Below are 13,151 nucleotides of genomic sequence, written 5' to 3'. Positions count from 1 at the left end.
CAGCTGTACAAGGTATATATAAGAGTCCCTCTGTCCACCCTGGTCTGTGACCCGAGATCGCCACATGGCCTTCTGGAGACCCTTTTGGGGGCATTATTTGTGGGTAAATTAAATCCATTTACAGTACTTCAATTGTAAATTCTTTAGGGCCTACTACAGTGGGGTCCCGGGCCATGTCTAGGGCTCCTAGGTGCTATGATAATACAAATAAATAGTAATAATAATAATCAGCAGTCTGGTACCAATCTGTCTATCCTTCCCTGCACCCTCTCCCATGCTGGCAGCCCAGCTGACATGCTCTGACCTCACGTTAGCAAATGGGGTCATCATCTTTTTCTCCATTTTTCTCCAGTCTTCTTCCACCGTCTATATTCATTAGCGCTTCTATGCCACCACCTCAGCTGACCTTCTAATACGTTGACCTGGGACAGCAGGACAAAGATAGCACCAGCTCCCCGGTGGGGAATTCTCCAAGCTCCTCTCCCCACCCAACATTCTGCAGCCTGCACTCCCCAAACTTGAGTGCACCCTGAGATTAGGAGGTGGCTGGTTAATGTTTCGTTCCCAGGGCTGAGTGCAATTTGGACATGCCTCTGCACTGCTGGGTCTCAGCTGAAGCAGATGCATACAGAGGGATGCTGAGAATGGGTCCCATTCTGGAGGCATTTCAGAAGGCCAGACAGGCTCATGGAAGATGCAAGCCTGGACCTCCAGACTCTGGGATGGAGTCTGTTCCCCTGAGAACCCCCAAAAGTAATCTTTACCCAGAAAGAGTCTCCTACCAGCCCTGCCCTTCCCCTCCTCTCTCTGCCCTCAGGCTCCTGTGGCTACCCCTAGTTCCCTCTGCTCAGTCATTCCCACTTCTGAGGGAGGGAACAAGCCACACACACTACACCTGGCAGCTTTATACAGGGCTCTGCATCCTGTTCACAGGTGGGTGAGGGGAAGAGCCCCGGTGCACTATGAAGTCCTACCTGTTTCCGTAGGAAAGAGACGGTCTTTTCTAGGTCAGCCACAAAGGACTCAAGGTCCCGCTGGGAGGAACGGTCGTGGGAAGGCTCTTCATTTCTATAAGTAGTGGCAGAGAAAGTGAAGGCTGTGGTGAAAATGTTCACTCTTGAATTTCCTGGCTATGCAGGTATTTAAAAGCGTGACCCTGGCTGTACACCCAGGTTCTGTGTTTAACGTTCCTGCTTTTCTAAATCAAAAGGAGTTTAAGGGGCAGATTCTCAATGGTTCACGAGCCAAGAGTCACTGGTGAAACATCCATGCAACCGTTTGCCTAATTTGCACAGGCACTTACCACGACTGAGAGTGCAAACCCCCACCTTACGCTTTGGTGAGTCTACATACTGATTAGAGGTGCAATGGCAGGTTTTTTTTGCATGAGTGGCCTTAGGCTCCTGAGATTTTGAAAATCTGCCCCTACAATGTTCATTCTCTCTTGTTTTCACTGGGCTCTCACCTGGCGATCCCATGCACCGCTACAGACTAGGGACCGAATGGCTCGGCAGCAGTTCTGCAGAAAAGGACCTAGGGGTGACAGTGGACGAGAAGCTGGATGTGAGTCAGCAGTGTGCCCTTGTTGCCAAGAATGCCAATGGCATTTGGGGATGTATAAATAGGGGCATTGCCAGCAGATCGAGGGACGTGATCATTCCCCTCTATTCAACATTGGTGAGGCCTCATCTGGAGTACTGTGTCCAGTTTTGGGCCCCACACTACAAGAAGGCTGTGGAAAAATTGGAAAACGTCTAGCGGAGGGCAACAAAAATGATTAGGGGACTGGAACACATGACTTATGAGGAGAGGCAGAGGGAACTGAGATTGTTTAGTCTGCAGAAGAGAAGAATGAGGGGGGATTTGATAGCTGCTTTCAACTACCTGAAAGGGGGTTCCAAAGAGGATGGATCTAGACTGTTCTCAGTGGTAGCAGATGACAGAAGAAGGAGTAATGGTCTCAAGTTGCAGTGGGGGAGGTTTAGGTTGGATATCAGGAAAAACTTTTTCACTAGGAGGGTGGTGAAGCACTGGAATGCGTTACCTAGGGAGGTGGTTTTAAGGTCAGGCTTGACAAAGCCCTGGCTGGGATGATTTAGTTGGGGATTGGTCCTGCTTTGAGCAGGGGGTTGGAGTAGATGACCTCCTGAGGTCCCTTCCAACCCTGATATTCTATGATTCAGTGCTCATTAAAATCAACAAAAAGACTCCTACCATCTCCAGTGGGCTTTGGATCAGGCTCAGAGTTTGTATTTGTGCAATATCATAGTTCCTTAAACAGCACCATAGCTCTGATCTTAGCAGAATCCAGCACTCTACATACACAGAACAGTTTATTCAGTCATGTATAAAGACTCATGTATATTTTGCAAATATCCCTGCACTCTAGTCCTCAGCTCAGGTTGGCAGATTTCAAATGATCACATGCAGGCGCACACAAAAAATGACAAATTTTGTGACAGTAGAGAAAGGGAAGGTGAAAAACGCAGAGGCACTGCACCTGGGGATGGCAGCGTTGTGCGTAGAAGGGTTTTCTTCTGGGTAGCTGAAGCCGGGAGACCTCTTGCTCCGGAATTGCTGAGAAAGAGCACTGAACTGCCCTCTTGTTCTGCAGTCTGGAGGAAGGGAAAGGAGACTTTGGAGCGATGCTCAGTCGGGAAGTCCTGCCCTTTTGCTTGAATTCCGCCCCCTCAATCTCCCCACTCAGCATAAGCCTTCATCATCCTACATGCAGCTATAACAATTACATCAAGCAGTTCTGAGTTGGTGCATTCCACTGCACAAGCACACGGAGCAAGAACCTCCCCCGGGCTGGAGCACCATTCAACGTAGGGGCGCGAGCATCAGGGGCGCCAGCTCCATGCCCCGATTCTGAGCGCCGGCCCCCACTGCCACTTAGAACTGCAGCCACTGGTGCCAGCGGAGGGTTGAGGTCATTGAGTGTGGCTTCACCATGCCCTCTCCCCTCCCCTGACATGCTGGAGGGAGGTGGACCTGCCGGGGTACAGGGCTTGGCAGGGGCACAGCTGCACCAGCAAGGAGGGGTGCCCAGGCTGTAGCATAAGTTAACTTAATAAAGAGTCTGGCCAATGGATTTTTCAAGGACATACAATTTATTCAGGGCATCTTCTGCATCCTTCCCTATGGAGACGACAGACCCAAGTTTGCTCCTTCAAAAGGTCCCAGGTGATCACTCCAAGAGCAGGAGGCCCGAGAATGAGCTGTGACTTACTGCTGCAGAGGAGTTGTGTAGACAGTAAAACCATCCCTTGTATCTCTTTTAGAGAGAGTATCCCAACCAGAACCCACATGCCGATCGGCACAACAGCGGCACTGCGCCCACCTTCGCAACAGTCCTGCCACATGCGGAGATCGACGGCTGGGATCTCCTCGCAGTTGACCATGCCTTGGGGGTAGGATGCCACCCGGAACACATCCCTCTGGAGCTGTCGGACGTGGTCACTGTTGTCGCAGATGATGCGAGCCAGCGACGTCTGCTTTATCTGAGTCACCTGGGCTGGGGTGAAGACTCCAGGATTCCTGTACCAAAACCTACAGGGAATTGCAATCCATGGTGTCACCGAGGTTAACAAGCAGTAATGCTGGGCGAGGAGAGGCCAAAATTGGGGGGAAAGGCCAGGCCGGGTGGGGGAGGGCACAAGTATTTGCATTTCAGGACCTGAGTTTAATTTGTGGTTTAAGTGGACTTGAGTCTGAGGGTCTCACAGGCCTTCAAAGGTGACTACTCAAGTTCGACCCTTCCCCTCTCTACGGGGTACGTAATATAACCAGTTCCATCCCAAGACAAGCTCAGAACGGTAATAGCTATAGGGTAGTGGTTAGGATTGCGATGCCCTGGCTCACACAGGTCCTGCCCGCATTCTCTCTGTAGGTAACCAGGGCGATTGGTGGCACATCTGACATCACATGCAGTAAATTCGCTCAGAATTAAGCTCCCAACCCTGTCCCACACCTGTATTTTTCTAGCATTCCCACTTCAGAGACAGCAGATGACATAACTTAAAAACCTTGAAAATACCAATGAAGCCCATGTGAATTAATCTTTAACTAAGAGCAAGATAAGATGCCTGTACTGCCATAAGTCCTTGAGCAGATACACAGAAGGGAGGAGAACAGAGCCTGCCCTAACTCCTTATTCCCCTACCCAAAGAACCAAACAGTCTTTGAACCCAGGGGAAATCAGGAATTGCTCCTTCCCTGTCCTCCTAGGAGGAGTGATCTCCCCAAGCAGAATACTGGGGGTTTTGGTTTGACCAGAGGTGATGCTACCTATCCCCATCTCTGAGTCTTCGGAACTGCGTTGCTAGCAGGCACATCAGTGTTGGTCCAACTCTGGTCCCAGGGACAAGATCTTCCACCATCAGTGCTGGAAACAGGTCAATGTTTTTGGTAGTCCCATATAAACTGCATAGTGAGAGGCAAAAGGAAAAGATTATCAGAGGGCAGAAAGTGATCTCGGCTGGAGTTTTGCTTCATTTGCAAAGGAATCTGGGTGCAAGGAGCTCATCTGGGCAACATTTGGACAGTAACTATTGTGAGCTACCTAGACGACAGAAGAGAGGGCCTATCTCAGCAACAAGGAGTAGTAACCAAGACAGACAACAAGCAATTTAGTCCTCTTGGAAAATAGCTACCAGGGACTTAGGTTGAAACCCAAAGAGTAACATACCAATCCCCTGATACAGTACTAGAGGTTGAGAAGTAAGGGATTGCTCGCTTGGAAATCTCCAGGTATTCTAATTATTATACCACAGCCATCACCCTGGCTTCTGAACCCCATCACCGTAGAGCAGATCAGCTGATAGGTGCTAGGGGAGGCAATACCATTGATAGACTGATCTCATGGTCCAAACCACAGTACCTCCTGAGCTTTTCCCTGATCTCCAGGTTTTTGATCTCGTTCCGGAGGTCTTCAAACTCCTGTGCCGACGTGAGGTTGCAGAAGACCCTAAAGTCATTGTATGGGGGGATGCCGTGGTCCCTTCCACGCTGGATGTTGATTGCTGCCAGATCCAGTGAGACAGAGTGTGCCATGGAGAAGAGCTTCTCAGTCAGTTCCATGTTCAGGAGCTCGGAGGGGACCCGCATTTTCCCAGGGACCCCAAACAGACCACGGAGGAGAGGATCAATCCCTCCTTCCTGGGTAATCCTGAAAGGGGAGAAGAAGGCCTTGTGGAGGGGGACGTGGCCTTGGCGAATGGGCTGGAAGGTTTCATTCAGCCGATACAGGACGGGGTTGATCAGCGTGTGTCCGAACCGGAACGCAGCGGTGGCAAAGGCATTGAGGATTCCAGCATTGACGTTGGGGTCATAGCCTTTGTATTCACCCAGCACCTTCATACCAGCTTCCCCGAGGATCTTGGGGAGCCAGTGTGCGTAGGTGATGTGCTGCATCTGGGCGCCCACCATTTTGCGTGCCTCGTGGTAGAGTGTGTCCCCATCCCAGTGGGGATTCAGGGCCCGCAGCTCGGTGGCAAGGCGGTTGTGCTCCCGGAACCAGAGGGTGTGCATGGCTGTGAGGCCCAGCTGCTCGTTGGCACGGTGATCCCCTGCCAGGAAGCACAGCACGGGGCTCTCGTTCTCATCCCGCATACACTCGGTGGGCGGCCCCACTGCAAATGGGAGGAGGTGTTTCCCCGAGCTGAGCACCACCTGCCCTTGTTTCAGCAGCCCTCTCTGGCTGCTCAGGTCCCTCAGCTCCTTAGACTCCTGCTCTGTGCTGCCGTAGACATTGGAGGCATCGATGTAAGAGGTCAGGTGGTTGATCTGTTCCCTGGCATAGACCGAGTTCATCAGCAGGGAGGTCATCCCGCTGCCGCACACAGGGCTGGAGCGGACAAAGAACATGCAGCGCCCATTCCTCACCCGGGGGTCATTCTTCGGGATCACGACTGAGAAGCACGGAGGGTCATTGGTGCACACCTCGCTGCAGGGTGCCCCGTCCGAGAACCGTGACATGCTGATGGCTGCCACCGTCTGGTCCATGTCGTGGTCCAGAAACTGGCCCCACTGCATGAGCATGTGAGTGAACTGGTCATCGGAGGTGATGGTTTCTGTCCCTATCATGGCTGTGGAGACGAGACGAGGCAGCGGCAGGGGCAGCTCCCTGGAGTCTTCCGCCAAAGAGAAGCCCCGTGGCAGGTTAAAGCCGTTCTGGTAGGCCGGCTTGAGGAGGCGCTGGAAGGCCGTGAGGGACGCACCCCACATGGGATGCTGGAGATTGTTACAGGAGCCATCGTGGGTCCTGTACTGCTTGTGAAAACAGATGTCAGAGCAGTTGGGCGTGCGGCGGTGGGCAGAGCAGCCAGACAGGTTGGCGATCACGTTCAGGTAGTGAGGGGAGACCAGGTCATTGTAGCGGTAGCCTGTGAGGGAACCCCAAAAGAACACATTAGAGCATGGCCATTGTAGAGACACACCCTGCCACCCCACATGAGGGCTGGAAAAGGCCAATTTGATGGCTGGCCGGTATGTGGAATGTAGGGCCTGTGATTATGGGAGGGTGAATGAAGAATAATTAGGTACTGGCCCTATCATGGAGTGGTGGACAGAGGCAGGGTTTGGCATAAACATTACAAAGAGGGCGTGGTGTCTGGGCCTGCGTTCCAGGCTCTAGTACATTTGGTTTGTTTTTGTGTGTTTATAGTCATTAGATGGCTCCCAGGTGAGCACCTCACAATCTTTAACGTAGGTATCCTCAGAGCAGCCTTGTGGAGCGGGAAGGCATTATCGCCACTTGACAAATGAGGAACCGAGACACGGAGACAGACCGGAGCGGTGTCTACACTACAAGCACTACAAACAGCAGCATAACTGCAGCTACTCCGCTTCTGTCTAAACACTCGGGGTTTTTCCATTGCTGTAGTAAATCCACCCCCTTCATAGACGGTAGCTAGGTTGATGGAAGAATTCTTCCATTCATCTAGCAGTGTCTACACCGGGGCTTAGGTCAACTTAACTACGTCTCTCAGGAGGGTGAATTTTTCACAGCCCTGAGACATGTAGCTAGGCCGACCTAAGTTTGAGGTGTAGACCAGGCCTAAGTGACTTGCCCTAGGTCACTCAAGAAGTCTGTGGTAGAGTGGGGAAGTGAACCCAGGCCTTAGCCACTGGGCTACGCTTTCCACTTTACAGGGCATTCTATGCTGTTCATGCCTATAGTTGAAAGTTGGATGGAAGATTATGGTCAGGATAAGGGGCAGAGTTAATCACTGGTGTTGGATCCTGGACAGTCCCTTACTGATATTTAAGTGTTTTGAACTTTTAGTACAATGGTCTGATTTCCCACCTTGCAACAGTCTGGCGTTGCTGTTTTTTAACTTTATTCTCCCTGTGAATTTCCTGATGTTCTACTGTCGGATCAGTAATAACCTGTCATACCCGTGCCATTCATGTCCACGATCAATCCCTGCTGGACATGGTCTTGGATCAGTTGTAAGGTTCTTTCAAAGATCTCGCCAGCCCGGGCTGTTTCGATGGTGTAAGGGTCCCGGGGGTAACGGAAGAGTGCCAGCAAGTCATTGGGAGTTTTGGGTCGCCTGTTTCAGAAAATTAAAAGTGGGCTACAAGGGATCCTTGATTACTGAAATGAATATTTCCCTGATGTTAACAAGATGTTTCAGGCACCCTGGGTCACAGTGTAGACCTATGCAGGAGACATATCCCAACAAGTATTCATGTTAGTGATCCAACTTCTCTGCTTCCTAGAGCTGATCAGGAAAGGATTCCACCCCACCCCTGTCCCCCCATGACAAAATTTGATGAACATTTTCATAATTATTCATACTTTCAAAAATGTGTTTCAGTTTTTGGCACCTAAACACCATAACATTTTGGTTTAAGGCCAAATTTTTTTGGTTTTTCCTATGAAAACCCCAAAATGTTCAATTAAAATGAATTGTTTCTGAAATTTCAATTTAATCTAAGCCACTTTTTATCCAGAAAAAAGTTCAGATACATATTTCTTGGCCTTCTCCACTGCCACACACTGAACTAAGTCATCTGCATTTATGTACTGACTGTGCTGTCCCTTTATTTCCGTGTGTGCTCGGTCTCTGAACAGCTCAAGATTACAATTCCATTCCTCTTCCAGTTGTACGGTCGCCTACAAAATAGTCTCAAGGGGGTCCTTTGTAAAAATTCTACAGTCAAACGGGTCTCCCCATTATGATTTTTTACCCTGCTATAGAGGAGTCTATGTTTATTAACTTGGGTCACCCGAAACCTGAGACGGAATAATAGCAATGAGGTATAATACATGCTTTCAGAGCATCTCCAACTCAATATATTTCTGATCTCCATCTGCTGTCGCTTCTGCAGCTCAGATCTTATCCCCAGGCAGGCTTACTTGCTAAATAGCTCGGTGCGCGTTGAATTGATAGCATGGTCCACACTGCTGATGGCTTCCTGTATTGATGTGGCTACAAAGGTGTCACCACTCCGACCAACGTCCGTGGCTTTCAAGGAATCAAGAGAGAATGAGGAAATTAAATGACTTCATTTTACTTTGGTTTTCCAACCCTGAGAGAACTTGGTGAGGCTTTTGTGCATCAGTGTCCACTAAAAAATAGAACTTCATTGCCGTGTGCCATCATAAATAATTTGGAGTAGGTTTGTCTCTCAGTTTGCAGGATAGTTATGAACTGAAATCACTGCACCAGCATACAAGAGACCACACCGCAGGATGACAACATGCCCTTGGGAGATTTTGGTCTGTGAACATTCACTTGCATAAGGTATCTGAATTTGCTTCAGCTGTAGTTGCCCCACTTTCACGTTCACAGATCTTCTAAAGAACATGTTAACTGACAGGTACATTCATGGCAAGAGTGAGTTTTTTTTTAACATACGCAGGAGTATGCACTTCAGAAACCTGATTCTAAGGGTATGTCTACACTGCAATCGGGAGGTGTGATTGTACCATGTGTAGACATGCCTGAGCTAGCTTTAATCTAGTTAGCTTGCTCAAAAATACTGGATATGTGTTTGAATGGCTAGCCCATGCTGCCACAGCTTCAGTGCTGGTTTTAGTGGGACTAGCTACATCAAAGCACCTCCTGACAGCTGTGCAGAATCAGATATACCCTAAGCGTTCCCCCCACCCACTCAAGAACTAGACAATACCTTGTGGCCAACACGTCACGCCAAAGATAATCAACACAGCTCAAATTTGGATATTGACATTGGGGACTGACATGCAATGTGCGCTGTTGGGAAACAAGCTACCAACCATGGACAAATCACATTAATTATCCTGTGAGTAATTTCAAAAATCAAAGAAGTTAGACAGCATCCTAAACGCCTCACAGTCAATTCATGCACAGAGAAGGAGGCTAAATAAATGATTGGCTATGCACGTTATTCACCCCCGCATGCTGGAGAAATGCTTTTAAACCGCCCTTGCTTTGCTTCCAATTTTTGCCTCCTCGATTCTTCCCTTCCCTCCAAGGGTTACCACCATGACGCTTGACCTGCGGGCTGATTGACAGATGAGTGTTACCTCTCTGGCGGCTCTTTGTTACAATCCCTGCTTCTCCTTCCTTCTTACCCAGAGCAGTAGTGTGAAAAATGGAGAATGCCTCCCTTCCCCAATGGATTAGGGTTATAAGCAAGCGTTTAAAAACTTGTCATTCTATTGGCAGAGCTATTCTCATTCGCCCACCCTTTGCAAGGCCTGGGTGTCTGAATGACCTGCCCATAAGGAAGTGAACAGAGCGACATAACTGTTCTCTAAAAGTACAGGCATCCACACAGGAAATATGTAAGTAGAGCAAGAGAAAGAGAGAACATTGCAAAGATAAAGCCAAGATACACTGTACCAGTGATGGTCAGCTGCATGGTGCTGGACGTGAATCCAAAGGTATTCCTGGCTATACACTCATATCTGCCCTGATCAGCCACTCCCAGGTCTCGAATGGAAAGGGTCCCATCTTGACTTACATGGAACTTGCCGCTCTCTGTGATCTGAATACCCTCCTGTGGCATGAGCAAAAGACAGGAAGATGTTTCAGAGATAATCCCTCAGTCTAGACTCTGCTCTATCTAGGAAACAAACACAGTTGTCATTCATCGACATGGCCAGCAGATGTCAGGAGATCTCTGTGCAACACAGAAAAGGTATTTGAAAGCAGTATCAGTCCTTTTCACCCCACCCCCAGCAATTCTTTTGGCTAGTTACACTCTTGTCCGGCTTCCCACCTCCCTCTGCTTCCAAACGTCGGTTGTATAATTCTGAAGGAACTCCGATATGAAATTGCAAAACTACTAACTGTGATATGCAACCTGTCGCTTAAATCAGCCTCGGTACTAGATGACCGGAGGGTAGCTAACATAACGCCGATTTTTAAAAAAGATTCCAGAGGCAAATCCTGGCAACTACAGGCCTAACTTCAGCACCAGGTAAAAAGGTTGAAACTGTAGTAATGAACAGAATTCTCAAACACATAGATGAACGTGATGTTGAAGAGTCAACATGGCTTTTATAAAGGGAAATCATGCCTCACTAATTTATTAGAATTGTTTGGGGGATCAACAAGTACGTGGACAAGAGTGATCCAGGGGATCTCGTATAGCTGGACTTTCAGAAAGCCTTTGACAAGGTCCCACACCATGGGCTCTTAAGCAAAGTAAGTCATCATGGCGTAAGAGGGAAAGTCCTCTTATGGATTAGTAACTGGTCAAAGAATAGAAAACAAAGGGTAGGAATAAATAGTCAGCTTTCAGACTGGAGAGAGGTAAATAGTGGTGTCCCCCAGGGATCTGTACTGGGGCCAAAACTGTTTAACATTCATAAGTCATCTGGAAAACAGGGTAAGCAATGAGGTGGTAAAATTTGCAGACGATACACAACTACTCAAGATAGTTAAGTCCAAAGCTGACTGCAAAGAGCTACAAAGGGATTTCGCAAAACTGGGTGACTGGGCAACAAAATGGCAGATGAAATTCAGTGTTGATAAATGCAAAGTAATGCACATTGGAAAACAACCTTAACTATACACACAAAAATATGGGGTCTAAATTAGTTACCACCACTCAAAAAAGAGACTTTGGAGTCATCGTGGATAGTTCTCTGAAAACATCCATTCAGTGTGCAGCGGCAGTCAAAAAAGCTAAGAGAATGTTAGGAAAGGGATCGATAAAAAAAAAAATACAAAAAATCATACTGCCAATACATAAATCCATGGCACGCCCACACCTTGAATCCTGTGCGCAGTTCTGGTTGCCTCATCTCAAAAAAGTAATATTAGAGTTGGACAAGGTACAGAGAAGGGCAAAAAAATGATTAGGGGGCTGGAACAGCTTCCATCTGAGAAGAGATGAAAAAGACCGGGACTGTTCAGTTTGCAAAAGAGATGACTGAGGTGGGATAGGATAGAGGTCTATTAAATCGTGCCTGGTGTGGAGGAAGTGCATTAGGAAGTGTTATTTACCTCTTCATATAACACACAAACCAGGAGTCACTCAATGAAATTAACAGGCAGTAGATTTAAACCAAACATAACTTAGGGAGTACATCTTCAGACAGTGCACAGTCAACTTGTGGAAATCACTGTCAGGGGATGTTGTGAAGGCCAAAAGTACAACTGGGTTCAAATGAGAACTAGATAAGTTCATAGAAGACAGGGCCATCAATGGCTATTAGCTAAGATGGTCAGGGACGCAACCCCATCCTCTGGGTGTCCCTAAGCCTCTGACAGCCAGAAGCGGGGACTGGATGACAGTGGATGGATCACGCAATAAGTGCCGTTCTGTTCATTCCCTCTGAAGCAGCTGGAATTAGCCACTGTGAAAAGATAGGATACTGGACCAGGTGGACCTTTGGTCTGACCCCGTATGGCTGTTCTTACAATCCATATACATTCATTCATTTCACGTATTACTTTCTCCTCCAGATTCTATACTAGCTTAGAGGCAGGAAGCTGGGATCGTTATGCTGTAATACAGACATTAAAAGTTGAGAAGAGCAAGGGATAAGTCTCAACAGGTTTGGTTCAGCTGAGGAATCAAAATTTAGAGGTTTTTCTGAACCTCTAGAGGAACAGGCTCTCTCATGAGATCTCAGACCATCGTGGTTTTGGGGGGGGGGGGCGGTGAGACATTTCCAGTATTAAGAACTCCAAACATTCAAACATCTTGAGTCAGGCCCCCAGAAGTCATGAGACTGGGATAAAATCATGAGAGCTAAAAGAAATAAATTTATGGGTTTTGTACTTTGCCTTCTGAGTTTTGAGCCTTCAGGTCACACTCAGGTCACATGTTCAATCTTTTCTTTGCAACCATAAAGGCTAGCAACTTATTTTAAAAAATAAATGAAAATGAGAGTCTCATGCAGTTGCTTGTCTCCAGGAGTTGGGGCTTTGGGTAATAAATAAATAAATACATAGCTGTTGCATAGTGCTTTTCATCAGCCGATCTGAAAGTAGTTTACAAAGAAGTAAAACGTCAAATACTGTGAGACTAGCGATAGAATCACAAAAGTTGGAGCAGCCCTTCTCTTTGGATTGTGGTGTCTCTTCTTGGTTTTCCAGCTGAAGCCAAGGGATATGTAAGACCTGATTCTTCTCTCATTTACACTGGTGTAACTCTGGACTAACCACACTGAAGTCAACAAAGTTTCACGTGCATTAAGCTAAACAAGAACAAGGTGCCCTTATTCCAGAGTAATAGGGCCCACACACAGAGTTATTCAGAAATAACTGCTCCTGAATAGCTCCCTATGTAGACAAGCCCTAAATGAGAAGAGTCAGACCCATAGAATTCTGTACAGCGCCTAACGCTATGGGTACTAATCTTTATTGTGGTTCCCAAGTCCTACCGTAATACAACTAATAAACAGCAATAATAAATAATAGAAATAAAATAAAATAACAACAATAATAATAATAATACAAATAATAAAGTTTCAGTTCCTATTTGAACTGAACTGCTACAGCTATCCCTTCTTTTTCTCTCCTCCCAGGATTCACTGAAACTCAGCAGATGCTTAAGGAAGACAGTCTGTGTCCAAGAGAACTCCCAATCTAATTAAAATTTAACCTCTTTTTCACCGCTGCCAGGCTCCAGCCTCTCTGTAGCATTACCTTAGTAGCACAGCTCTTCCACGTCAGACCCAGAGCCAAGTAGAAGTGTAA

General features: G+C 47.6%; 1 protein-coding gene across 3 annotated transcripts in view; it reads right to left on the bottom strand.

Moving 5' to 3' along the window:
- The window catches only part of LOC102937799 (peroxidasin-like), a 66,051-nt gene that overhangs the window by 2,885 nt on the left and 50,015 nt on the right, over nucleotides 1-13,151 (bottom strand). For all 3 annotated transcript variants that reach the window (XR_006285308.1, XM_027822301.3, XM_043526606.1), the window contains 9 exons: nucleotides 9,840-9,996; nucleotides 8,369-8,477; nucleotides 7,402-7,559; nucleotides 4,883-6,386; nucleotides 4,291-4,425; nucleotides 3,344-3,552; nucleotides 2,501-2,615; nucleotides 975-1,068; nucleotides 305-422 (listed from right to left, as the gene is read on the bottom strand). Coding sequence is in view for 2 of the 3 variants with exons in the window: in XM_027822301.3 (XP_027678102.2) it covers nucleotides 327-422; nucleotides 975-1,068; nucleotides 2,501-2,615; nucleotides 3,344-3,552; nucleotides 4,291-4,425; nucleotides 4,883-6,386; nucleotides 7,402-7,559; nucleotides 8,369-8,477; nucleotides 9,840-9,996 (2,577 nt within the window). In the remaining variant the exon portion in view is untranslated. The remainder of the gene's footprint in view (nucleotides 1-304; nucleotides 423-974; nucleotides 1,069-2,500; nucleotides 2,616-3,343; nucleotides 3,553-4,290; nucleotides 4,426-4,882; nucleotides 6,387-7,401; nucleotides 7,560-8,368; nucleotides 8,478-9,839; nucleotides 9,997-13,151) is intronic.

This window comes from Chelonia mydas, chromosome 13 (genome assembly GCF_015237465.2).
Source record: "Chelonia mydas isolate rCheMyd1 chromosome 13, rCheMyd1.pri.v2, whole genome shotgun sequence".
Classification (NCBI taxonomy): Eukaryota; Metazoa; Chordata; order Testudines; family Cheloniidae; genus Chelonia; species Chelonia mydas.
The sequence above is the reverse complement of the archived record's forward strand: the minus strand, read 5'-3'. Positions and strand labels throughout refer to the sequence as shown.